Consider the following 27,941-nt stretch of genomic DNA (forward strand, 5'->3'; position numbering starts at 1 on the left):
TACCTTTGTCAAATCTCTTTCTTCGAGGTCCATAGGGTCCACAGGGGAGACAATGAGGTGTAGGTGGTGGTATAGGACTAGGCACCAAACAGTTAACCATTTAGGTATCCCAAGATGCTCCGGTCCTCCCCCCCTATACCCTGCCTCCATGCTCAAGCTCCTCAGTTTCGTCAAAAAGCCCAAAGCAGGAGCAGGATAGGACAGAATGAAGATGTGGCACACACAAGAACACACTCATGGACAAGAGAAGGGAACTGGTGACCAAGAGAAGAAACCCATAGAAGCCAGGTGCGTCACAGTGGGCGCCCTGTGGACCCTATTGACCTTGAGGAAAGACAGTTAATAAAGGTAAGTCTACTATAACTCTCCTTTTCTTCTTCGGGTTCCATAGGTCTCCACAGGGATACAATGGGGATGTCCCAAAGCAGTTGTTCAAAGGTGGGTTTGCTCCTGAACTGATAGGAGAATTTGGTGTCCAAATGAAGCATCCAGGGAAGAGAATGTATCAAAGGTCTAGAACCTGAGAAAGATGTGGACAGAAGTAATGTAGATTTATGCACTAGCCGAATCACATGTACATCTACTTTGGGAGGAATCTCCCTTTTCAAACAATCCCCAGCCGCAAGAGGATAATGAGAGTTCCATTTCTTAGGAACCCGCGGAAGAAGGGAGACTGGGGGAATGACATGCGGCAGACAAAGGTTCTACCTCACGGCCAGGGCATCTACAAAGGCTGCTTTGGACCGCCTTGACCTGGACCCATACACGGGAACCTTGTAGCTGTGTTGGGAGGCTATGAAGTTCATGTCCGGTTGGCCCCACTTGTGCACCAGGAGCTGGAAGACCTAGTGCACAGGGTGTAGAGACCACTTGCCGGCGTGTACGTCTTGCCGGCTGAGGAAGTCCTCCTCCCAGTTGAGTATCCCTGGGATGAAGACCGCCGAGATGGCCAGAAGATAGCATTCGGCCCATTGGAGAATGTGAACCACTTCCCGCATTGCCAACCGACAGCGAATGTCGCCCGAATGGTTGAGGTAGGCAACCGAAGTGGGGTTGTCGGACTGAATCTGGACCGGTCTGCCCCGGAGCAGATCCTGCGCTAGAGTGAGGGCTATGTAGACCACTCGGAGCTCCAAAACACTGACTAGTAGGCAGCTTTCTGCAGAAGTCCAACAGCCCAGAAAGGAGTACTGTCGGGTAACTGTGCCCCATCTGCAGAGACTGACATCTGTGGTTAGAAGTACCCAATCCAGAAGAGTCGCCCCTTTAAAGATACCTTTATGTGCTTCGCATCATCCGTAGTATTGTGAGTGGGATATGCCTTTCCATTTCACCTCAGATGTTAAAGATACCTTTATATGCTCCACAATCACAGTGAGTGGGGTACGCCCATTTAATACCACGGGGATATTTTAATACAGAAGTATATGATCGGAGATAATATTTGCTATCACTAATTTAAAGAAACTTTGTTTTACACATCGCTCCTTTCTGGAGTGTGAGTCTGGGGAACGCCATTATAACATTAAGTATAACTTTTAGGATATCTGAATCACAAAGAATTTATGGTCACTTGTGTTTGCATTTTTTATTTTTCATGTTGGTCATATCACCAACTTGAAGCCAAGCACCCGGCGACATCTGAAGAAGCAGAAAAAGAACAAAACCGGACTCCACCAAAAAGAACGAATTGTATGTTATACCACATATGTCATTTGTCCATCAGCGCCCAGGGTTGTGCCCCTCCAATCCCTTTTTTGTATGTATATGTCTTTGCAACCCTTGCCTCTGCCAGACCTAGCTGCAAAGCGATTATCGCACACAATATGGCAACAGGTAGTGTGCAACAATGCCAGTACTGTGACTAACTTCACCAGCTCTGAGAGCTGTGAAGAATGTAGAACCCCTTAAACATCTGGTGAAAGGGAAGAAAAAGAAGGGACAGGTACAGTATATGCTGACAGGAATATGAAAGAACAGACAGCAGCGTTAGCACAAGTCCCAGACAATGCAGAATACAATAAAAATACACTGCAATGGGCACTAAATCAACTACACAGACCGCAGCGGCCGGTGATATTAGCGCTGTATACCCTGGCTCCATGGAGCTGTATACAGGAGACTGGACCCAGTGCTTCCCAAGACCTGTAGCTGCATGTGCTGAAAATGGCTGCCCTGGGTCGCTGAGGGGGAGGAGGAGCAGCTCAGCGGCGGGAAGACCACATGGAATGGTGCCCTGAGCCGGGGGAGGGGCCACAGGCAGAGTGCTGACCCACCAAGGAAAAAACTGACTTCCCATGAGCAGTTGGGGTGTAGGGGAGGAGGAGCCTCTGCTGCACTCTTAAGAAAATGAACTTCTTGGTGCCCACAGCACTCCTGCACCATATAGTCCCAGTGTCCACCCAGGCTGATAGAAAAATCTAAATCAAATCAGTATTTGGTGTGACCCCCTGTGACAGGACGGTACCGTACGGAAGCACTCACCGCTTGCCGCGTCCCGTGGCCTGCGCACAGATTGGAAGGTCAAGCCGCACGAGGCCTGACCACATAGGGGATTCCCGCTTACCGTCAGTAACCGCCTGTTACTGACTCCACCCACTGCGCTGTGGGCGGGTTCTCGCTGCCACCACCAAACTCCTAACCTGCCGTGGCGTTTGGAACCACGGTTCTGCTCTGTATGTGCCGATGCACTGCTTTACCACACCTGTGCGGTGTCGACGAATCCCCACTAGCCACTTGCTAGGCCTCTACCGGTAGCTGGCGGAAGGCGGAGCTTGGAGACGTCAGGTGCTTCCCTGGACAGCCGGAGGACGGGGCTAGGTTTGGCCTAACCCTGTTGGTCACAAGATGAAGCAGTCTTCTTGAGGCAAAGGCGTTTATTGCTCAAAAACCTTTAAAAAGGCTCCTCCCTATTGCTAGGGGCAACAGCATACAATTAAGATCTTTTCAGCAGAAGAAGATGTTACAATACACAATCCTATGGGCCAACTGCCCTCCTTTTATCCCTCTCCAAGACCCCTTACCACAGGGGGTAAGCCCGCCCTGTGGTGTACAACCAATCAATGTTTACCCATGAGCTGTGCATGCTCTGGTCTCATGCACACCTAACATTGTCCCCAATGGACAGTGGGGAGTGGTCGGTCTCCTTTGTCTCTCCCATCTGGGAGAGCAGGCTACTCCCACGGTGCCGTTCAGTCTGGCTGGGGGGAGGTTTTCCCTCCTAAACTGACTTCCAGAAACCTGCCCGGGACCCCTTCTCACTGCCTGCAGCCTGGATTTGGGCTCCAGAGCTGGGCAGCCTGGCTCCCCGGTCCAGGTCTCTGGTCCACTACGGCTGATCTCCATGGAGCTCCAAGAAACCACTCAGCTTGTTTTATAGCTAAGCTGCTTCTCTTTCTCCCTGTCCCCATTGGAACTGTGAGGCTGGATGGGAAAGCATTCCGTTTTTAGGGAAAAGGTCTGGGAGAATCCATCAGCCTGCACAGCTATGGATTCCCCCCTCCTGGGACACACAATCAAGTAAGTGCATTTTATCTTTAAATACATTACATTTTAAAATCACACTGTACATTTCCCCTTTTAAATATACACTGAGCCTGTGCCCTGCACAGACTCTACATACTCAGGCACTGCAGTGCCTTACAACACACTGTATGTCCTTATTTTACACAATGTTTTATTTAACGGCTGTGCTTCCCTAGCCCTGCAGCCTGGCTGCTAGGGCTCTCCCTCTCAGTGCTGGAGGTATGGGGCTGGCTTCCCCCATCCTCCAGCCTGCTTTTCTGCCTCTGGGGTTCCAGGGAGCTGGCTCTCCCTGTCCCCCCAGGGTGGCACTAATCAGTGGCCTCGCCGCACGCAGCGGCGCACCCCCCTGTACCTAAGCCCGGCGGCCCGGGACACTTGTCCCGGCCGCCGTGACTCTGGCTTTGTTGTGGCGCTGGGGCGCCGGGAGCGTAGCTCCCGGACCCCAGTGCTCATCAGCCTGCTCGCCCGCCTAATGTGCCCACGCCGCTAGGGAGCCGGCTAGCCCGGTCCCCCCTGAGCGGCGCCTGTCTTGTGGCCTCGCTGCAGCGTCCGGCGGGGAGCCGGGCTGCAGCGCACCCCCCTCGCCGGCTAGCAGCCCGGGACGTCCGTCCCGGCTGCTGCGGCTGGCCACTCGTGCTGTGCTGAGGCGCTGGGAGCAGAGCTCGCGGCCCCCAGCGGCGGCTCTCACATAGAGCACTGCAGCGGGAGCCGAGCTCCCAGCCGCAGCGCTCACCCTTCTCCCCGGCGCGCACACTCCAGTGCGCCCGGGGCTACACTGACCGCTGCCGGGAGCGGAGCTCCCGGACTCCGGCGGTCAGCGGCTGCCTCCTCTCCCTCGGCGCGCACACTCTGCTGAGCGCGCCGGGGAGCTGTCCTCCCTGCCGTGGTCTCCGGAGGGGTCCGGGACCACGGCACAGTTTAAAAAATACATTTAAAACATTTAATACAACCCGGCGCCTAGCGCCCAATACATTTCAAATTTGGCGCCAAGCGCCCCTTTGTCCTTACAAATGGCGCCGGGCACTAGGGATTAACCCCTTCAGTGCCAGGGCGGCCATTTGCCTCGTGGCTGGGGCTCTCCGGCCACACTCCTCCCCCCCCATTCAAGCGGGTCAACCAGGGACCCATGTCCCAACGATTTGGGTCCTGGTCCCGCAGTCCTTAACGAGGTTACCGGGAGTTCTTTGGGGGTTCAGGCTCCTCCTGACGTGACAGTCCATCTGCATTGCTATGAGCCTTGCCTTGCTTGTGGATAATATGGAAGTCATAAACCTGAAGAGCAAGGCTCCACCGCAACAGTCTGCCGTTTTCCCCCGTGGTGTGTTGGAGCCACCGTAATGGATTGTGGTCCGTTACCACCGTAAAATGGCGGCCATACAAATAGGGCTGAAGCTTCTTCACAGCCCAAACAATAGCCAAACATTCCTTTTCAATTGTGGCATACCCCACCTCCCGCGGTAGCAGCTTTCTGCTCAAATAGGCCACAGGGTGCTCCTGTCCATCCGGCCCCTCCTGGCTCAGTACTGCCCCGAGTCCGTACTGTGACGCATCAGTTTGTACAACAAAGTTTTTACTATAGTCCGGTGCCATCAGTACTGGGGCTTGTACTAGAGCAGTTTTCAACGACTGGAATGCCAACTCACATGCGGTCGTCCAGTCAACTATCTTGGGGAGTTTCTTCTTAGTCAGATCAGTCAGGGGTTTGGCCACAGAACTAAAGTCAGGGACAAAACGTCTGTAGTATCCTGCGATCCCTAAGAAAGCCAGGACCTGTCTCTGGGTTGTGGGCCGGGGCCAGTCGCGGATCGCCTCCACCTTCGCTGGTTCAGGCTTCACCTTACCTCCCCCCACACGGTGCCCCAGGTACTGTACCTCTGTCATCCCCATTTGGCACTTGTCTGCCCTGATGGTCAGACCTGCCCACCGAATCCTCTCTAACACCAACCCCACATGGCCCAGGTGCTCTTCCCAGGTTCGGCTGAAGACAGCAATGTCATCCAAGTAGGCCTGGGCGAACTCTCGGAACCCCTTCAGCAGGTCATCGACCACACTCTGGAAGGTGGCTGGCGCATTCTTCATCCCGAATGGCATCGTTTTGAACTCAAACAAGCCAAAGGAGGTGATGAAGGCGGACCGTTCCTGAGCCTCGGGAGTCATTGGTATCTGCCAATACCCCTTGCTCAGATCGAACGTAGAGATGTACTTCGCCCGAGCCAGCTCGTCTAACAGTGCGTCAATGCGGGGTAGGGGATAGGCGTCGGATTTGGTTACTTCGTTCAACCGGCGGTAGTCTACGCAGAACCTGGTTGTCCGGTCCTTCTTGGGAACCAGTACAACGGAGGCGGCCCAGGGACTGTTGGAGCGCGTGATTACGCCTAGCGCTAACAACTCCTGCACCTCTTGGTAGATACTCGCCTGCGCCTCTGGTGAGACCCGATACGCGGGTTGCCGAATCGGCCTATGCTCACCAGTGTCTACATGATGGGCACGTAGGGAAGTCAGGCCGGGCTTCCTGCTGAACTGGGCCTCAAAGGACTGCAGCACTGACTCCAGCTGCTCCCTCTTGTGGTTACCAAGCTCACTGCTCCAGCTAACTTCCTCTACACCACCCTCACCCTTGGCATCCGCGAGGAGGTCAGGAATGGGATCTTTTCCTGGTTCCTCCATCGGCAGGCAGCACACAGCGGCTACCGACTCCACACGCTCGTGGTATGCCTTCAACATGTTTATATGGTAGGTACGCTGCCTCCTACCATCGCTGTCAAATGACACCACGTAGGTGATGTCGCTTAGGCGTTTTGCAACCGTGTACGGTCCCGCCCAGGCAGCCTGGAGCTTGTTCTGACGTGTGGGCACCAGAACCAGCACCTTCTGCCCTACTCCAAAGACCCGAGCACGCGCGCCCTGGTCATACCAAGTCTTCTGCTTGGTCTGTGCTTCCGCAAGATTCGCTTGCGCTAGTCCCATGAGATTCTCTAACCGATCTCTGAGCTTCAACACATACTCCACCACGGACTCATCCTGGTGGATCAGCTTCCCCTCCCAAGACTCCCGGAACAGGTCAAGAGGTCCACGTACTCGGCGGCCATATAGTAACTCGAAGGGCGAGAATCCGGTTGACTCCTGGGGCACTTCCCGATATGCAAACAGGAGGTGCGGCAGGTATCGCTCCCAGTCTCCTCCCTCCGAAGTCACAAATGCCCGTAGCATCTGCTTCAGAGTGCCATTGAATCTCTCGCAAAGTCCGTTAGTCTGGGGATGATAGGGGGCAGTGCGGAGTTGGCGCACCCCGCACTTCGCCCAGAGACACTGGACCAGATCACTCATGAACTGCGTCCCTTGATCGGTTAGGATCTCACTGGGGAACCCTACTCTACTAAATATGCCTAGCAGAGCGTCCGCTACCTTTTCCGCAGTGATGGCGGACAGAGCCACAGCCTCTGGATACCGGGTAGCATAATCCACCACGGTGAGGATGTATCTCTTCCCCGATCTACTGGGCACAGGTAGGGGACCGACTATGTCCACAGCCACTCGTTGGAAAGGTTCCCCGACTATTGGCAAAGACCTCAGGGGAGCCCGAGCACTGGGGCGTCCCAGCCGTTGGCACACATCACAGGACTTACAGTAGGTCCGGACGTCATCCGACACTCCGGGCCAAAAAAAGTTCTGCGTCAGGCGCCTCAGTGTTCGGTCTCTCCCCTGGTGTCCCGCCAAAGGAATTTCATGGGCAACTGACATCAGTTGCTCCCGAAAGCTCCTGGGAACCACCAGTTGAACTTTCTCCCGCACTGGCCTATCCCCCTCTACCTTGGCTACCCGGTACAGTAACCGTTTCCACCAGGTCACACTCCCTGCCCCCATCCCAGCAAGGCCGCGGCCAGCTTGGCGCCTCATACCTTCCAGGGATGGGTCAGAGAGCTGAGCTTCCCTAAACTCCTGCCTGCGGCCCTCACTTTCTCCTAAGTTTGGACACTCTACAGGGGGAAGATTGGGGTCAGTCAAGTTGGGGTCAGTCATGGTAGGGTCGGGGTAGTCACTCATACTCACCGCCGGAGTTGGCAGACCACTAGGGACAGGAGCGTCGCTGGGCACCCGCACAGGATTCAACAAACTGGAACCGACATCCTCTGCGTTGCTAGGGGACGTAGGCCCACCAGAGGCAAGGGGCAGATGTGCTGATCTGGCCGCTGTGGTCTTTTCCTTTGGGATGGCTGACGCTGTGGTTGGCGGTTGTTCAGCCGCTGGGGTCTTTTCCTCTGGGCTGGGCGGTGCTGGCAGAGACGATGAAGACTGTAGTCTGGCCGCTTGACTCCGGGTGATGGCGGTCGCGAAGGCAGTAACGATCCCTCCACCGAGATCATTCCCCAAGACGACATCAGTTGGGAGGCCATCCATGACGGCAACATCTCTTAACTCTTGTCCAGCTCCCCAGTCGAGGTAGACTCTGGCCATGGGCACTTCTCGCTCTAGCCCATCGGCCACTGTAACTTTTGCAGTGCAACCCTGCAGTACGGCAGCAGGGTCGACCAGGTGGGGGCTTACAACGGTTATGGAGGCCCCAGAGTCTCTTAAGCCTTCGCCCTGCAGGGATCCCACTTGGACCGGCTGCAGGTGCCGCCACATATTTGGTGGGGGCTTCTTAGCCATACAGGTGACTCTTTCCGTGGAGTCCACTTGTTTCTTGCCACACTCCATCGGACTGACTGGAGGGGGTACAGTCTCTGGAAGCTCATCTTCCCGGGTTAAGCAAGCAATCCGGGCTCCAGCACTCGGATTTGGGGCACGAGTCTGGGGTGCTTGGGATGCAGGACAGTTCATCCTCAGATGTCCGATCTTCCCACAGCCATAGCACTTTTTGTCCAGGCGTGGCTCCGATGGCCTCTGATTACTGGCAGGGGCACTGCGGGGCGGTTGCTGGCCAAAAGCACCCGGGTTGGAAGATGCTTGCTTTGGGGGGCGATGAGCTGAAGAGGGGTGTCCCCCTGGTGGTACAGTCTTTTGGGGTTGGCTGCTGGTTGGGCGCTTCTGCCCCTGCGGCCGAATTGCCACATATTTGTCTGCTAACTGGGCAGCCATCTTTAAGCTGGGTGGCTCCCGATCTAGCACCCACTCCTTCACTTCTGGGGCGCACCTGCGGTAGAACTGCTCCCTGCAGATCAGGTCGATCAGTGCGTCCCACGTAGTGGCTTCCGAATCCTTCACCCACTTCACCACGTACTGCCTCAGCTGGGTGGCGAACTGCTCATGGGTGCTGCTAGGATTCTTGGGCAAGTCTCTGAATTTCTTCCTGTAAGACTCAGGAGTGATGAAGAATCGCTGGAGGAGGGCCTTCTTGACTTCGTCGTAGTTCCCACAGTCCTCCGTCGCCACTCCTCGATAGGCCTCCAAGGCCTCTCCATGCAGAGTGGGCACAAGGTGTCTCACCCACTCTGACTTGGGTAGATCATGTAGTTTACAAGTCCTCTCAAAGACTTGCAAATGTCCATCAATGTCCCCATCACTGTCTGCAAACTTGGCAAACTGAACTCGTCCTGATCTGTGTACAACAGCTGACAACGGCTCCCGGGGTACCACGGCCTGTGATGCCCGCTCCGCATGCCACATCCGAATGACAAGCATGCGTTCTTGCTCCGTTGCCCTTTCCCCCAATTCCGCTAGCCGATCTGCTAGGGTATCCGGGTCGCCCCCCCTGGGACGTTGGGATCCTGGCCCTGCTAGGGATTGCTGGGAAATATGGCTGTTGTGAGAGAGGGCGGGGCTTGTGGATCTCACCGGTCCTGTGCGAAGGTCCACTGTTGGGTCGTCCTCTGCGATGCTGACGCCGTCAGTGTTTTCCACCTCCACCTGAGACTCCTCCCAGCTCCTGAGCGCCGCCTGCATGACGCTCCTGGACGCGTTGAAAGGGATTTCCACACCCTTCCCCTGGCATACGATCTCCAGATCCTCCTTGGACATTCCGCTGAATTCCGCCATCTTGTGCGTTCTCCTGCGCTGCAGTTACTCCTCTCCTGAGTAACTCGGCTTCTCCAATCGGGTGATGAAAAGCCGCCTGGGATTATCCCACCACTATGCCACCAATTTCTGTGACAGGACGGTACCGTACGGAAGCACTCACCGCTTGCCGCGTCCCGTGGCCTGCGCACAGATTGGAAGGTCAAGCCGCACGAGGCCTGACCACATAGGGGATTCCCGCTTACCGTCAGTAACCGCCTGTTACTGACTCCACCCACTGCGCTGTGGGCGGGTTCTCGCTGCCACCAAACTCCTAACCTGCCGTGGCGTTTGGAACCACGGTTCTGCTCTGTATGTGCCGACGCACTGCTTTACCACACCTGTGCGGTGTCGACGAATCCCCACTAGCCACTTGCTAGGCCTCTACCGGTAGCTGGCGGAAGGCGGAGCTTGGAGACGTCAGGTGCTTCCCTGGACAGCCGGAGGACGGGGCTAGGTTTGGCCTAACCCTGTTGGTCACAAGATGAAGCAGTCTTCTTGAGGCAAAGGTGTTTATTGCTCAAAAACCTTTAAAAAGGCTCCTCCCTATTGCTAGGGGCAACAGCATACAATTAAGATCTTTTCAGCAGAAGAAGATGTTACAATACACAATCCTATGGGCCAACTGCCCTCCTTTTATCCCTCTCCAAGACCCCTTACCACAGGGGGTAAGCCCGCCCTGTGGTGTACAACCAATCAATGTTTACCCATGAGCTGTGCATGCTCTGGTCTCATGCACACCTAACATTGTCCCCAATGGACAGTGGGGAGTGGTCGGTCTCCTTTGTCTCTCCCATCTGGGAGAGCAGGCTACTCCCACGGTGCCGTTCAGTCTGGCTGGGGGGAGGTTTTCCCTCCTAAACTGACTTCCAGAAACCTGCCCGGGACCCCTTCTCACTGCCTGCAGCCTGGATTTGGGCTCCAGAGCTGGGCAGCCTGGCTCCCCGGTCCAGGTCTCTGGTCCACTACGGCTGATCTCCATGGAGCTCCAAGAAACCACTCAGCTTGTTTTATAGCTAAGCTGCTTCTCTTTCTCCCTGTCCCCATTGGAACTGTGAGGCTGATGGGAAAGCATTCCGTTTTTAGGGAAAAGATCTGGGAGAATCCATCAGCCTGCACAGCTATGGATTCCCCCCTCCTGGGACACACAATCAAGTAAGTGCATTTTATCTTTAAATACATTACATTTTAAAATCACACTGTACATTTCCCCTTTTAAATATACACTGAGCCTGTGCCCTGCACAGACTCTACATACTCAGGCACTGCAGTGCCTTACAACACACTGTATGTCCTTATTTTACACAATGTTTTATTTAACTGCTGTGCTTCCCTAGCCCTGCAGCCTGGCTGCTAGGGCTCTCCCTCTCAGTGCTGGAGGTATGGGGCTGGCTTCCCCCATCCTCCAGCCTGCTTTTCTGCCTCTGGGGTTCCAGGGAGCTGGCTCTCCCTGTCCCCCCAGGGTGGCACTAATCAGTGGCCTCGCCGCACGCAGCGGCGCACCCCCCTGTACCTAAGCCCGGCGGCCCGGGACACTTGTCCCGGCCGCCGTGACTCTGGCTTTGTTGTGGCGCTGGGGCGCCGGGAGCGTAGCTCCCGGACCCCAGTGCTCATCAGCCTGCTCGCCCGCCTAATGTGCCCACGCCGCTAGGGAGCCGGCTAGCCCGGTCCCCCCTGAGCGGCGCCTGTCTTGTGGCCTCGCTGCAGCGTCCGGCGGGGAGCCGGGCTGCAGCGCACCCCCCTCGCCGGCTAGCAGCCCGGGACGTCCGTCCCGGCTGCTGCGGCTGGCCACTCGTGCTGTGCTGAGGCGCTGGGAGCAGAGCTCCCGGCCCCCAGCGGCGGCTCTCACATAGAGCACTGCAGCGGGAGCCGAGCTCCCAGCCGCAGCGCTCACCCTTCTCCCCGGCGCGCACACTCCAGTGCGCCCGGGGCTACACTGACCGCTGCCGGGAGCGGAGCTCCCGGACTCCGGCGGTCAGCGGCTGCCTCCTCTCCCTCGGCGCGCACACTCTGCTGAGCGCGCCGGGGAGCTGTCCTCCCTGCCGTGGTCTCCGGAGGGGTCCGGGACCACGGCACAGTTTAAAAAATACATTTAAAACATTTAATACAACCCGGCGCCTAGCGCCCAATACATTTCAAATTTGGCGCCAAGCGCCCCTTTGTCCTTACAAATGGCGCCGGGCACTAGGGATTAACCCCTTCAGTGCCAGGGCGGCCATTTGCCTCGTGGCTGGGGCTCTCCGGCCACACCCCCTTTGCTTTTAAAACAGCATCAATTCTTCTAGGTACACTTGCACACAGTATTTGAAGGAACTCGGCAGGGAGGTTGTTCCAAACACCTCGGAGAACTGACCACAGATCTTCTGTGGATGTAGGCGGCTCCTATCCTTCTGTCCCCTTCATGTACATCTCTCTTCTCTTCATTCACTTTGCATTTTATTAATTGATAAAAAATAAACTATCACTTCTATATATGAAAGCATTCTTACTTTGCAGCATTTCTTCCAGACCTGCATAAAACTTTTGCACAGTACTGTATATTTTTTAAAAAACTTTTTAGAAAATTTTACGAGAGCGGTTTACACATTTTATCTGCACTGCGACACAAACATCCTCACACAGAGAATATGACATCATTGTGGTACAATCTATCCTATACTGAGTATGACATCACCATGACATCATTTACTGCACACAGAGAGAATGACATCACTGCAAGACAATCATCCTCACACAGGGAGAATGACATCACAATGACACAATCTATCATGCACAGGCTATGTGACTTCACTGACACACAATGTAACTCAGAGTATGACATCACTGACCCACAATGTAATTCAGAGTATGACATCACTGACACACAATGTAACTCCGAGTATGACATCACTGACACACAATGTAATTCAGAGTATGACATCACTGACACACAATGTAACTCAGAGTATGACATCACTGACACACAATGTAATTCAGAGTATAACATCACTGACACACAATGTAACTCAGAGTGTGACATCATTGTGGCACAACACGCAGCATCTCACCATCATGCGTGTATCCTGTACATACCTCCATACATATAACATGTACAGTCAGACACGTGACACACGTCATGTGGATCAGACATGTTGATCCTGTTGGTCTCTTTATTGTCCACTCTGAACAGACACCCCCCTCCCCCATCACACGGCTACTGTGGTCCAGACCCTGAGGGTCTCCAGTCCTGTCCATGTTGTGGTCCCAGCCACTAGTTGATATAGATCCTATGGAAGTCGTGTGCTCCGAAGGCGGCATTGCACTTGGGGCATTTACGTTGCCTGGAGTCATATCGGGTTTTCACACACTCGAAGCAGAAGACGTGAAAACACTTGGTGAGAACGGCGTCCTTCTTCCGGGTATTGCAGCACGGACAGGTGAGGCGGGCCTACATGGAGACAAAGAGACAGCGCAATGAGAGGACTGTGACCAATCCCTGATCACTGTGCCCCCATCTCATTCTCCTCTCACCCCGACCACTGTGCCCCCATCTCATTCTCCTCTCACCCCGACCACTGTGCCCCCATCTCATTCTCCTCTCACCCCGACCACTGTGCCCCCATCTCATTCTCCTCTCACCCCGACCACTGTGCTCCCATCTCATTCTCCTCTCACCCCGACCACTGTGCCCCCATCTCATTCTCCTCTCACCCTGATCACTGTGCTCCCATCTCATTCTCTTCTCACCCCGACCACTGTGCCCCCATCTCATTCTCCTATCACCCCGACCACTGTGCCCCCATCTCATTCTCCTCTCACCCCGACCACTGTGCTCCCATCTCATTCTCCTCTCACCCTGATCACTGTGCCCCCATCTCATTCTCCTCTCACCCTGATCACTCTGCCCCCATCTCATTCTCCTCTCACCCCGACCACTGTGCCCTCATCTCATTCTCCTCTCACCCCCGACCACTGTGCCCCCATCTCATTCTCCTCTCACCCCGACCACTGTGCCCCCATCTCATTCTCCTCTCACCCCGATCACTGTGCCCCCATCTCATTCTCCTCTCACCCCGACCACTGTGCTCCCATCTCATTCTCCTCTCACCCCGATCACTGTGCTCCCATCTCATTCTCCTCTCACCCCGACCACTGTGCTCCCATCTCATTCTCCTATCACCCCGACCACTGTGCCCCCATCTCATTCTCCTCTCACCCGACCACTCTGCCCCCATCTCATTCTCCTCTCACCCTGATCACTGTGCCCCCATCTCATTCTCCTCTCATCCCGACCACTGTGCCCCCATCTCATTCTCCTCTCACCCCGACCACTGTGCTCCCATCTCATTCTCCTCTCACCCCGATCACTGTGCCCCCATCTCATTCTCCTCTCACCCCAACCACTGTGCTCCCATCTCATTCTCCTCTCACCCTGATCACTGTGCCCCCATCTCATTCTCCTCTCATCCCGACCACTGTGCCCCCATCTCATTCTCCTCTCACCCCGACCACTGTGCTCCCATCTCATTCTCCTCTCACCCCGATCACTGTGCCTCCATCTCATTCTCCTCTCACCCCGACCACTGTGCTCCCATCTCATTCTCCTCTCACCCCGATCACTGTGCTCCCATCTCATTCTCCTCTCACCCCGACCACTGTGCTCACATCTCATTCTCCTATCACCCCGACCACTGTGCCCCCATCTCATTCTCCTCTCACCCCGACCACTCTGCCCCCATCTCATTCTCCTCTCACCCCGACCACTGTGCTCCCATCTCATTCTCCTCTCACCCCGACCACTGTGCCCCCATCTCATTCTCATCTCACCCCAACCACTGTGCCCCCATCTCATTCTCCTCTCACCCCGACCACTGTGCTCCCATCTCATTCTCCTCTCACCCCGACCACTCTGCCCCCATCTCATTCTCCTCTCACCCCGACCACTGTGCCCCCATCTCATTCTCCTCTCACCCTGATCACTGTGCTCCCATCTCATTCTCTTCTCACCCCGACCACTGTGCTCCCATCTCATTCTCCTCTCACCCTGATGACTGTGCTCCCATCTCATTCTCCTCTCACCCCCAACCACTCTGCCCCCATCTCATTCTCCTCTCACCCTGATCACTGTGCCCCCATCTCATTCTCTTCTCACCCCGACCACTGTGCCCCCATCTCATTCTCCTCTCACCCCGACCACTGTGCTCCCATCTCATTCTCCTCTCACCCCCGACCACTGTGCTCCCATCTCATTCTCTTCTCACCCCGATCACTGTGCCCCCATCTCATTCTCCTCTCACCCCGACCACTGTGCCCCATCTCATTCTCCTCTCACCCTGATCACTGTGCTCCCATCTCATTCTCCTCTCACCCTGATCACTGTGCTCCCATCTCATTCTCCTCTCACCCTGATCACTGTGCTCCCATCTCATTCTCTTCTCACCCCGATCACTGTGCCCCCATCTCATTCTCCTCTCACCCTGATCACTGTGCTCCCATCTCATTCTCCTCTCACCCTGATCACTGTGCTCCCATCTCATTCTCCTATCACCCCGACCACTGCGCCCCCATCTCATTCTCCTCTCACCCTGATCACTGTGCCCCCATCTCATTCTCCTCTCACCCCGACCACTGTGCCCCATCTCATTCTCCTCTCACCCTGATCACTGTGCTCCCATCTCATTCTCCTCTCACCCTGATCACTGTGCTCCCATCTCATTCTCTTCTCACCCCGACCACTCTGCCCCCATCTCATTCTCCTCTCACCCTGATCACTGTGCTCCCATCTCATCCTCCTCTCACCCCGACCACTGTGCCCCCATCTCATTCTCCTCTCACCCCGACCACTGTGCCCCCATCTCATTCTCCTCTCACCCCGACCACTGTGCCCCCATCTCATTCTCGTCTCACCCCGATCACTGTGCCCCCATCTCATTCTCCTCTCACCCCGACCACTGTGCCCCCATCTCATTCTCCTCTCACCCCGACCACTGTGCCCCCATCTCATTCTCCTCTCACCCCGACCACTGTGCCCCCATCTCATTCTCCTCTCACCCCGACCACTGTGCCCCCATCTCATTCTCCTCTCACCCCGACCACTGTGCCCCCATCTCATTCTCCTCTCACCCTGATCACTGTGCTCCCATCTCATTCTCTTCTCACCCCGACCACTGTGCCCCCATCTCATTCTCCTCTCACCCTGATCACTGTGCTCCCATCTCATTCTCCTCTCACCCCGACCACTGTGCCCCCATCTCATTCTCCTCTCACCCCGACCACTGTGCCCCCATCTCATTCTCCTCTCACCCCGACCACTGTGCCCCCATCTCATTCTCCTCTCACCCCGACCACTGTGCCCCCATCTCATCCTCCTCTCACCCTGATCACTGTGCTCCCATCTCATTCTCCTCTCACCCCGACCACTGTGCTCCCATCTCATTCTCCTCTCACCCCAACCACTGTGCTCCCATCTCATTCTCCTATCACCCCGACCACTGTGCCCCCATCTCATTCTCCTCTCACCCCGACCACTGTGCTCCCATCTCATTCTCCTCTCACCCCGACCACTGTGCTCCCATCTCATTCTCCTCTCACCCCGACCACTGTGCCCCCATCTCATTCTCTTCTCACCCCGACCACTGTGCCCCCATCTCATTCTCCTCTCACCCTGATCACTGTGCTCCCATCTCATTCTCCTCTCACCCCGACCACTGTGCTCCCATCTCATTCTCCTCTCACCCTGATCACTGTGCCCCCATCTCATTCTCCTCTCACCCCGACCACTGTGCCCCCATCTCATTCTCCTCTCACCCCGACCACTGTGCCCCCATCTCATTCTCCTCTCACCCCGATCACTGTGCCCCCATCTCATTCTCCTCTCACCCCGACCACTGTGCTCCCATCTCATCCTCCTCTCACCCTGATCACTGTGCCCCCATCTCATTCTCCTCTCACCCCGACCACTGTGCCCTCATCTCATTCTCCTCTCACCCCGACCACTGTGCTCCCATCTCATTCTCCTCTCACCCCGACCACTGTGCCCCCATCTCATTCTCCTCTCACCCCGACCACTGTGCTCCCATCTCATTCTCCTCTCACCCCGACCACTGTGCTCCCATCTCATTCTCCTCTCACCCTGATCACTGTGCCCCCATCTCATTCTCTTCTCACCCCGACCACTGTGCTCCCATCTCATTCTCCTCTCACCCCGACCACTGTGCCCCCATCTCATTCTCCTCTCACCCCGACCACTGTGCCCCCATCTCATTCTCCTCTCACCCCGACCACTGTGCTCCCATCTCATTCTCCTCTCACCCCGACCACTGTGCCCCCATATCATTCTCCTCTCACCCTGATCACTGTGCTCCCATCTCATTCTCTTCTCACCCCGACCACTGTGCTCCCATCTCATTCTCCTCTCACCCTGATCACTGTGCTCCCATCTCATTCTCCTCTCACCCCCAACCACTCTGCCCCCATCTCATTCTCCTCTCACCCCCGACCACTGTGCTCCCATCTCATTCTCTTCTCACCCCGATCACTGTGCCCCCATCTCATTCTCCTCTCACCCCGACCACTGTGCCCCATCTCATTCTCCTCTCACCCTGATCACTGTGCTCCCATCTCATCCTCCTCTCCCCCCGACCACTGTGCCCCCATCTCATTCTCCTCTCACCCCGACCACTGTGCCCCCATCTCATTCTCCTCTCACCCCGACCACTGTGCCCCCATCTCATTCTCCTCTCACCCCGATCACTGTGCCCCCATCTCATTCTCTTCTCACCCCGACCACTGTGCTCCCATCTCATTCTCCTCTCACCCCGACCACTGTGCTCCCATCTCATTCTCCTCTCACCCTGATCACTGTGCTCCCATCTCATTCTCCTCTCATCCCGACCACTGTGCCCCCATCTCATTCTCCTCTCACCCCGACCACTGTGCCCCCATCTCATTCTCCTCTCACCCCGACCACTGTGCTCCCATCTCATTCTCCTCTCACCCTGATCACTGTGCCCCCATCTCATTCTCTTCTCACCCCGACCACTGTGCCCCCATCTCATTCTCCTCTCACCCCGACCACTGTGCTCCCATCTCATTCTCCTCTCACCCCCGACCACTGTGCTCCCATCTCATTCTCCTCTCACCCCGATCACTGTGCCCCCATCTCATTCTCCTCTCACCCCGACCACTGTGCCCCATCTCATTCTCCTCTCACCCTGATCACTGTGCTCCCATCTCATTCTCCTCTCACCCTGATCACTGTGCTCCCATCTCATTCTCCTCTCACCCTGATCATTGTGCTCCCATCTCATTCTCTTCTCACCCCGATCACTGTGCCCCCATCTCATTCTCCTCTCACCCTGATCACTGTGCTCCCATCTCATTCTCCTCTCACCCTGATCACTGTGCTCCCATCTCATTCTCCTATCACCCCGACCACTGTGCCCCCATCTCATTCTCCTCTCACCCTGATCACTGTGCCCCCATCTCATTCTCCTCTCACCCCGACCACTGTGCCCCATCTCATTCTCCTCTCACCCTGATCACTGTGCTCCCATCTCATTCTCCTCTCACCCTGATCACTGTGCTCCCATCTCATTCTCTTCTCACCCCGACCACTCTGCCCCCATCTCATTCTCCTCTCACCCTGATCACTGTGCTCCCATCTCATCCTCCTCTCACCCCGACCACTGTGCCCCCATCTCATTCTCCTCTCACCCCGACCACTGTGCCCCCATCTCATTCTCCTCTCACCCCGACCACTGTGCCCCCATCTCATTCTCCTCTCACCCCGACCACTGTGCCCCCATCTCATTCTCCTCTCACCCCGACCACTGTGCCCCCATCTCATTCTCCTCTCACCCCGACCACTGTGCCCCCATCTCATTCTCCTCTCACCCCGACCACTGTGCCCCCATCTCATTCTCCTCTCACCCCGACCACTGTGCCCCCATCTCATTCTCCTCTCACCCCGACCACTGTGCCCCCATCTCATTCTCCTCTCACCCGACCACTGTGCCCCCATCTCATTCTCCTCTCACCCCGACCACTGTGCCCCCATCTCATTCTCCTCTCACCCCGACCACTGTGCTCCCATCTCATTCTCTTCTCACCCTGATCACTGTGCCCCCATCTCATTCTCTTCTCACCCCGACCACTGTGCCCCCATCTCATTCTCCTCTCACCCCGACCACAGTGCTCCCATCTCATTCTCCTCTCACCCCCGACCACTGTGCTCCCATCTCATTCTCTTCTCACCCCGATCACTGTGCCCCCATCTCATTCTACTATCACCCCGACCACTGTGCCCCCATCTCATTCTCCTCTCACCCTGATCACTGTGCCCCCATCTCATTCTCCTCTCACCCTGATCACTGTGCCCCCATCTCATTCTCCTCTCACCCTGATCACTGTGCTCCCATCTCATTCTCCTCTCACCCTGATCATTGTGCTCCCATCTCATTCTCCTCTCACCCTGATCACTGTGCTCCCATCTCATTCTCTTCTCACCCCGACCACTCTGCCCCCATCTCATTCTCCTCTCACCCTGATCACTGTGCTCCCATCTCATCCTCCTCTCACCCCGACCACTGTGCCCCCATCTCATTCTCCTCTCACCCCGACCACTGTGCCCCCATCTCATTCTCCTCTCACCCCGACCACTGTGCCCCCATCTCATTCTCCTCTCACCCCGACCACTGTGCCCCCATCTCATTCTCCTCTCACCCCGACCACTGTGCCCCCATCTCATTCTCCTCTCACCCCGACCACTGTGCCCCCATCTCATTCTCCTCTCACCCCGACCACTGTGCCCCCATCTCATTCTCCTCTCACCCCGACCACTGTGCCCCCATCTCATTCTCCTCTCACCCCGACCACTGTGCCCCCATCTCAATCTCCTCTCACCCGACCACTGTGCCCCCATCTCATTCTCCTCTCACCCCGACCACTGTGCCCCCATCTCATTCTCCTCTCACCCCGACCACTGTGCTCCCATCTCATTCTCCTCTCACCCTGATCACTGTGCCCCCATCTCATTCTCTTCTCACCCCGACCACTGTGCCCCCATCTCATTCTCCTCTCACCCCGACCACTGTGCTCCCATCTCATTCTCCTCTCACCCCGACCACTGTGCTCCCATCTCATTCTCCTCTCACCCCGATCACTGTGCTCCCATCTCATTCTCCTCTCATCCCGACCACTGTGCCCCCATCTCATTCTCCTCTCACCCCGACCACTGTGCTCCCATCTCATTCTCCTCTCACCCTGATCACTGTGCCCCCATCTCATTCTCTTCTCACCCCGACCACTGTGCCCCCATCTCATTCTCCTCTCACCCCGACCACTGTGCTCCCATCTCATTCTCCTCTCACCCCCGACCACTGTGCTCCCATCTCATTCTCTTCTCACCCCGATCACTGTGCCCCCATCTCATTCTCCTCTCACCCCGACCACTGTGCCCCATCTCATTCTCCTCTCACCCTGATCACTGTGCTCCCATCTCATTCTCCTCTCACCCTGATCACTGTGCTCCCATCTCATTCTCCTCTCACCCTGATCATTGTGCTCCCATCTCATTCTCTTCTCACCCCGATCACTGTGCCCCCATCTCATTCTCCTCTCACCCTGATCACTGTGCTCCCATCTCATTCTCCTCTCACCCCCGACCACTGTGCTCCCATCTCATTCTCCTCTCACCCCCGACCACTGTGCTCCCATCTCATTCTCTTCTCACCCCGATCACTGTGCCCCCATCTCATTCTCCTCTCACCCCGACCACTGTGCCCCATCTCATTCTCCTCTCACCCGGATCACTGTGCTCCCATCTCATTCTCCTCTCACCCTGATCACTGTGCTCCCATCTCATCCTCCTCTCACCCCGACCACTGTGCCCCCATCTCATTCTCCTCTCACCCCGACCACTGTGCCCCCATCTCATTCTCCTCTCACCCCGACCACTGTGCCCCCATCTCATTCTCCTCTCACCCCGACCACTGTGCCCCCATCTCATTCTCCTCTCACCCCGATCACTGTGCCCCCATCTCATTCTCTTCTCACCCCGACCACTGTGCTCCCATCTCATTCTCCTCTCACCCCGACCACTGTGCTCCCATCTCATTCTCCTCTCACCCTGATCACTGTGCTCCCATCTCATTCTCCTCTCATCCCGACCACTGTGCCCCCATCTCATTCTCCTCTCACCCCGACCACTGTGCCCCCATCTCATTCTCCTCTCACCCCGACCACTGTGCTCCCATCTCATTCTCCTCTCACCCTGATCACTGTGCCCCCATCTCATTCTCTTCTCACCCCGACCACTGTGCCCCCATCTCATTCTCCTCTCACCCCGACCACTGTGCCCCCATCTCATTCTCCTCTCACCCCCGACCACTGTGCTCCCATCTCATTCTCTTCTCACCCCGATCACTGTGCCCCCATCTCATTCTCCTCTCACCCCGACCACTGTGCCCCATCTCATTCTCCTCTCACCCTGATCACTGTGCTCCCATCTCATTCTCCTCTCACCCTGATCACTGTGCTCCCATCACATTCTCCTCTCACCCTGATCATTGTGCTCCCATCTCATTCTCTTCTCACCCCAATCACTGTGCCCCCATCTCATTCTCCTCTCACCCTGATCACTGTGCTCCCATCTCATTCTCCTCTCACCCTGATCACTGTGCTCCCATCTCATTCTCCTATCACCCCGACCACTGTGCCCCCATCTCATTCTCCTCTCACCCTGATCACTGTGCCCCCATTTCATTCTCCTCTCACCCCGACCACTGTGCCCCATCTCATTCTCCTCTCACCCTGATCACTGTGCTCCCATCTCATTCTCCTCTCACCCTGATCACTGTGCTCCCATCTCATTCTCTTCTCACCCCGACCACTCTGCCCCCATCTCATTCTCCTCTCACCCTGATCACTGTGCTCCCATCTCATCCTCCTCTCACCCCGACCACTGTGCCCCCATCTCATTCTCCTCTCACCCGGACCACTGTGCCCCCATCTCATTCTCCTCTCACCCCGACCACTGTGCCCCCATCTCATTCTCCTCTCACCCCGACCACTGTGCCCCCATCTCATTCTCCTCTCACCCCGACCACTGTGCCCCCATCTCATTCTCCTCTCACCCCGACCACTGTGCCCCCATCTCATTCTCCTCTCACCCCGACCACTGTGCCCCCATCTCATTCTCCTCTCACCCCGACCACTGTGCCCCCATCTCATTCTCCTCTCACCCCGACCACTGTGCCCCCATCTCATTCTCCTCTCACCCCGACCACTGTGCCCCCATCTCATTCTCCTCTCACCCCGACCACTGTGCTCCCATCTCATCCTCCTCTCACCCTGATCACTGTGCCCCCATCTCATTCTCCTCTCACCCCGACCACTGTGCCCTCATCTCATTCTCCTCTCACCCCGACCACTGTGCTCCCATCTCATTCTCCTCTCACCCCGACCACTGTGCTCCCATCTCATTCTCCTCTCACCCCGACCACTGTGCCCCCATCTCATTCTCCTCTCACCCCGACCACTGTGCCCCCATCTCATTCTCCTCTCACCCCGACCACTGTGCCCCCATCTCATTCTCCTCTCACCCCGATCACTGTGCCCCCATCTCATTCTCTTCTCACCCCGACCACTGTGCTCCCATCTCATTCTCCTCTCACCCCGACCACTGTGCTCCCATCTCATTCTCCTCTCACCCTGATCACTGTGCTCCCATCTCATTCTCCTCTCATCCCGACCACTGTGCCCCCATCTCATTCTCCTCTCACCCCGACCACTGTGCCCCCATCTCATTCTCCTCTCACCCCGACCACTGTGCTCCCATCTCATTCTCCTCTCACCCTGATCACTGTGCCCCCATCTCATTCTCTTCTCACCCCGACCACTGTGCCCCCATCTCATTCTCCTCTCACCCCGACCACTGTGCCCCCATCTCATTCTCCTCTCACCCCCGACCACTGTGCTCCCATCTCATTCTCTTCTCACCCCGATCACTGTGCCCCCATCTCATTCTCCTCTCACCCCGACCACTGTGCCCCATCTCATTCTCCTCTCACCCTGATCACTGTGCTCCCATCTCATTCTCCTCTCACCCTGATCACTGTGCTCCCATCACATTCTCCTCTCACCCTGATCATTGTGCTCCCATCTCATTCTCTTCTCACCCCAATCACTGTGCCCCCATCTCATTCTCCTCTCACCCTGATCACTGTGCTCCCATCTCATTCTCCTCTCACCCTGATCACTGTGCTCCCATCTCATTCTCCTATCACCCCGACCACTGTGCCCCCATCTCATTCTCCTCTCACCCTGATCACTGTGCCCCCATTTCATTCTCCTCTCACCCCGACCACTGTGCCCCATCTCATTCTCCTCTCACCCTGATCACTGTGCTCCCATCTCATTCTCCTCTCACCCTGATCACTGTGCTCCCATCTCATTCTCTTCTCACCCCGACCACTCTGCCCCCATCTCATTCTCCTCTCACCCTGATCACTGTGCTCCCATCTCATCCTCCTCTCACCCCGACCACTGTGCCCCCATCTCATTCTCCTCTCACCCGGACCACTGTGCCCCCATCTCATTCTCCTCTCACCCCGACCACTGTGCCCCCATCTCATTCTCCTCTCACCCCGACCACTGTGCCCCCATCTCATTCTCCTCTCACCCCGACCACTGTGCCCCCATCTCATTCTCCTCTCACCCCGACCACTGTGCCCCCATCTCATTCTCCTCTCACCCCGACCACTGTGCCCCCATCTCATTCTCCTCTCACCCCGACCACTGTGCCCCCATCTCATTCTCCTCTCACCCCGACCACTGTGCCCCCATCTCATTCTCCTCTCACCCCGACCACTGTGCCCCCATCTCATTCTCCTCTCACCCCGACCACTGTGCTCCCATCTCATCCTCCTCTCACCCTGATCACTGTGCCCCCATCTCATTCTCCTCTCACCCCGACCACTGTGCCCTCATCTCATTCTCCTCTCACCCCGACCACTGTGCTCCCATCTCATTCTCCTCTCACCCCGACCACTGTGCTCCCATCTCATTCTCCTCTCACCCTGATCACTGTGCTCCCATCTCATTCTCCTCTCATCCCGACCACTGTGCCCCCATCTCATTCTCCTCTCACCCCGACCACTGTGCCCCCATCTCATTCTCCTCTCACCCTGATCACTGTGCTCCCATCTCATTCTCCTCTCACCCCGACCACTGTGCTCCCATCTCATTCTCCTCTCACCCTGATCACTGTGCCCCCATCTCATTCTCCTCTCACCCCGACCACTGTGCCCCCATCTCATTCTCCTCTCACCCCGACCACTGTGCCCCCATCTCATTCTCCTCTCACCCCGATCACTGTGCCCCCATCTCATTCTCCTCTCACCCCGACCACTGTGCTCCCATCTCATCCTCCTCTCACCCTGATCACTGTGCCCCCATCTCATTCTCCTCTCACCCCGACCACTGTGCCCTCATCTCATTCTCCTCTCACCCCGACCACTGTGCTCCCATCTCATTCTCCTCTCACCCCGACCACTGTGCCCCCATCTCATTCTCCTCTCACCCCGACCACTGTGCTCCCATCTCATTCTCCTCTCACCCCGACCACTGTGCTCCCATCTCATTCTCCTCTCACCCTGATCACTGTGCCCCCATCTCATTCTCTTCTCACCCCGACCACTGTGCTCCCATCTCATTCTCCTCTCACCCCGACCACTGTGCCCCCATACCATTCTCCTCTCACCCTGATCACTGTGCTCCCATCTCATTCTCTTCTCACCCCGACCACTGTGCTCCCATCTCATTCTCCTCTCACCCTGATCACTGTGCTCCCATCTCATTCTCCTCTCACCCCCAACCACTCTGCCCCCATCTCATTCTCCTCTCACCCTGATCACTGTGCCCCCATCTCATTCTCTTCTCACCCCGACCACTGTGCCCCCATCTCATTCTCCTCTCACCCCGACCACTGTGCTCCCATCTCATTCTCCTCTCACCCCCGACCACTGTGCTCCCATCTCATTCTCTTCTCACCCCGATCACTGTGCCCCCATCTCATTCTCCTCTCACCCCGACCACTGTGCCCCATCTCATTCTCCTCTCACCCTGATCACTGTGCTCCCATCTCATTCTCCTCTCACCCTCATCACTGTGCTCCCATCTCATTCTCCTCTCACCCTGATCATTGTGCTCCCATCTCATTCTCTTCTCACCCCGATCACTGTGCCCCCATCTCATTCTCCTCTCACCCTGATCACTGTGCTCCCATCTCATTCTCCTCTCACCCTGATCACTGTGCTCCCATCTCATTCTCCTCTCACCCCGACCACTGTGCCCCCATCTCATTCTCCTCTCACCCTGATCACTGTGCCCCCATCTCATTCTCCTCTCACCCCGACCACTGTGCCCCATCTCATTCTCCTCTCACCCTGATCACTGTGCTCCCATCTCATTCTCCTCTCACCCTGATCACTGTGCTCCCATCTCATTCTCTTCTCACCCTGATCACTGTGCTCCCATCTCATTCTCTTCTCACCCCGACCACTCTGCCCCCATCTCATTCTCCTCTCACCCTGATCACTGTGCTCCCATCTCATCCTCCTCTCACCCCGACCACTGTGCCCCCATCTCATTCTCCTCTCACCCCGACCACTGTGCCCCCATCTCATTCTCCTCTCACCCCGACCACTGTGCCCCCATCTCATTCTCCTCTCACCCCGACCACTGTGCCCCCATCTCATTCTCCTCTCACCCCGACCACTGTGCCCCCATCTCATTCTCCTCTCACCCCGACCACTGTGCCCCCATCTCATTCTCCTCTCACCCCGACCACTGTGCCCCCATCTCATTCTCCTCTCACCCCGACCACTGTGCCCCCATCTCATTCTCCTCTCACCCCGACCACTGTGCCCCCATCTCATTCTCCTCTCACCCTGATCACTGTGCTCCCATCTCATTCTCTTCTCACCCCGACCACTGTGCCCCCATCTCATTCTCCTCTCACCCTGATCACTGTGCTCCCATCTCATTCTCCTCTCACCCCGACCACTGTGCCCCCATCTCATTCTCCTCTCACCCTGACCACTGTGCCCCCATCTCCTTCTCCTCTCACCCCGACCACTGTGCCCCCATCTCATTCTCCTCTCACCCCGACCACTGTGCCCCCATCTCATCCTACTCTCACCCTGATCACTGTGCTCCCATCTCATTCTCCTCTCACCCCGACCACTGTGCTCCCATCTCATTCTCCTCTCACCCCGACCACTGTGCTCCCATCTCATTCTCCTATCACCCCGACCACTGTGCCCCCATCTCATTCTCCTCTCACCCCGACCACTGTGCTCCCATCTCATTCTCCTCTCACCCCGACCACTGTGCTCCCATCTCATTCTCCTCTCACCCTGATCACTGTGCTCCCATCTCATTCTCCTCTCACCCCGACCACTGTGCCCCCATCTCATTCTCCTCTCACCCTGATCACTGTGCTCCCATCTCATTCTCTTCTCACCCCGACCACTGTGCTCCCATCTCATTCTCCTCTCACCCTGATCACTGTGCTCCCATCTCATTCTCCTCTCACCCCCAACCACTCTGCCCCCATCTCATTCTCCTCTCACCCTGATCACTGTGCCCCCATCTCATTCTCTTCTCACCCCGACCACTGTGCCCCCATCTCATTCTCCTCTCACCCCGACCACTGTGCTCCCATCTCATTCTCCTCTCACCCCCGACCACTGTGCTCCCATCTCATTCTCTTCTCACCCCGATCACTGTGCCCCCATCTCATTCTCCTCTCACCCCGACCACTGTGCCCCATCTCATTCTCCTCTCACCCTGATCACTGTGCTCCCATCTCATTCTCCTCTCACCCTGATCACTGTGCTCCCATCTCATCCTCCTCTCACCCCGACCACTGTGCCCCCATCTCATTCTCCTCTCACCCCGACCACTGTGCCCCCATCTCATTCTCCTCTCACCCCGACCACTGTGCCCCCATCTCATTCTCCTCTCACCCCGATCACTGTGCCCCCATCTCATTCTCTTCTCACCCCGACCACTGTGCTCCCATCTCATTCTCCTCTCACCCCGACCACTGTGCTCCCATCTCATTCTCCTCTCACCCTGATCACTGTGCTCCCATCTCATTCTCCTCTCATCCCGACCACTGTGCCCCCATCTCATTCTCCTCTCACCCCGACCACTGTGCCCCCATCTCATTCTCCTCTCACCCCGACCACTGTGCTCCCATCTCATTCTCCTCTCACCCTGATCACTGTGCCCCCATCTCATTCTCTTCTCACCCCGACCACTGTGCCCCCATCTCATTCTCCTCTCACCCCGACCACTGTGCCCCCATCTCATTCTCCTCTCACCCCCGACCACTGTGCTCCCATCTCATTCTCTTCTCACCCCGATCACTGTGCCCCCATCTCATTCTCCTCTCACCCCGACCACTGTGCCCCATCTCATTCTCCTCTCACCCTGATCACTGTGCTCCCATCTCATTCTCCTCTCACCCTGATCACTGTGCTCCCATCACATTCTCCTCTCACCCTGATCATTGTGCTCCCATCTCATTCTCTTCTCACCCCAATCACTGTGCCCCCATCTCATTCTCCTCTCACCCTGATCACTGTGCTCCCATCTCATTCTCCTCTCACCCTGATCACTGTGCTCCCATCTCATTCTCCTATCACCCCGACCACTGTGCCCCCATCTCATTCTCCTCTCACCCTGATCACTGTGCCCCCATTTCATTCTCCTCTCACCCCGACCACTGTGCCCCATCTCATTCTCCTCTCACCCTGATCACTGTGCTCCCATCTCATTCTCCTCTCACCCTGATCACTGTGCTCCCATCTCATTCTCTTCTCACCCCGACCACTCTGCCCCCATCTCATTCTCCTCTCACCCTGATCACTGTGCTCCCATCTCATCCTCCTCTCACCCCGACCACTGTGCCCCCATCTCATTCTCCTCTCACCCCGACCACTGTGCCCCCATCTCATTCTCCTCTCACCCCGACCACTGTGCCCCCATCTCATTCTCCTCTCACCCCGACCACTGTGCCCCCATCTCATTCTCCTCTCACCCCGACCACTGTGCCCCCATCTCATTCTCCTCTCACCCCGACCACTGTGCCCCCATCTCATTCTCCTCTCACCCCGACCACTGTGCCCCCATCTCATTCTCCTCTCACCCCGACCACTGTGCCCCCATCTCATTCTCCTCTCACCCCGACCACTGTGCCCCCATCTCATTCTCCTCTCACCCCGACCACTGTGCTCCCATCTCATCCTCCTCTCACCCTGATCACTGTGCCCCCATCTCATTCTCCTCTCACCCCGACCACTGTGCCCTCATCTCATTCTCCTCTCACCCCGACCACTGTGCTCCCATCTCATTCTCCTCTCACCCCGACCACT

The 27,941-nt window shown here is 56.5% G+C and overlaps 2 protein-coding genes across 3 annotated transcripts in view; both read right to left on the reverse strand.

The window, feature by feature from the left end:
• Positions 1-3,500: 3,500 nt before the first annotated feature.
• Positions 3,501-8,981, reverse strand: LOC134943977 (uncharacterized). Its single transcript, XM_063932529.1, has one exon. The coding sequence runs from the start codon at positions 8,602-8,604 to the stop codon at positions 4,696-4,698; it is 3,909 nt and encodes a 1,302-aa protein (XP_063788599.1). The 5' UTR covers positions 8,605-8,981; the 3' UTR covers positions 3,501-4,695.
• A 3,654-nt stretch (positions 8,982-12,635) lies between these two features.
• Positions 12,636-27,941, reverse strand: part of RNF40 (ring finger protein 40) — a 271,003-nt gene continuing 255,697 nt past the window's right edge. For both annotated transcript variants that reach the window (XM_063935490.1, XM_063935489.1), the window contains exon 20: positions 12,636-12,946. In XM_063935490.1, coding sequence (XP_063791560.1) covers positions 12,770-12,946 — 177 coding nt within the window. In that variant the 3' untranslated portion in view covers positions 12,636-12,769. The remainder of the gene's footprint in view (positions 12,947-27,941) is intronic.

The sequence above is a fragment of the Pseudophryne corroboree genome, chromosome 7, assembly GCF_028390025.1.
Source record: "Pseudophryne corroboree isolate aPseCor3 chromosome 7, aPseCor3.hap2, whole genome shotgun sequence".
NCBI classification, from domain to species: domain Eukaryota; kingdom Metazoa; phylum Chordata; class Amphibia; order Anura; family Myobatrachidae; genus Pseudophryne; species Pseudophryne corroboree.

Excerpts from the sequence above, each read along its gene's own strand:
- LOC134943977 (XM_063932529.1), bottom strand. The coding sequence starts at position 8,604 with ATGGCTGCCCAGTTAGCAGACAAATATGTGGCAATTCGGCCGCAGGGG.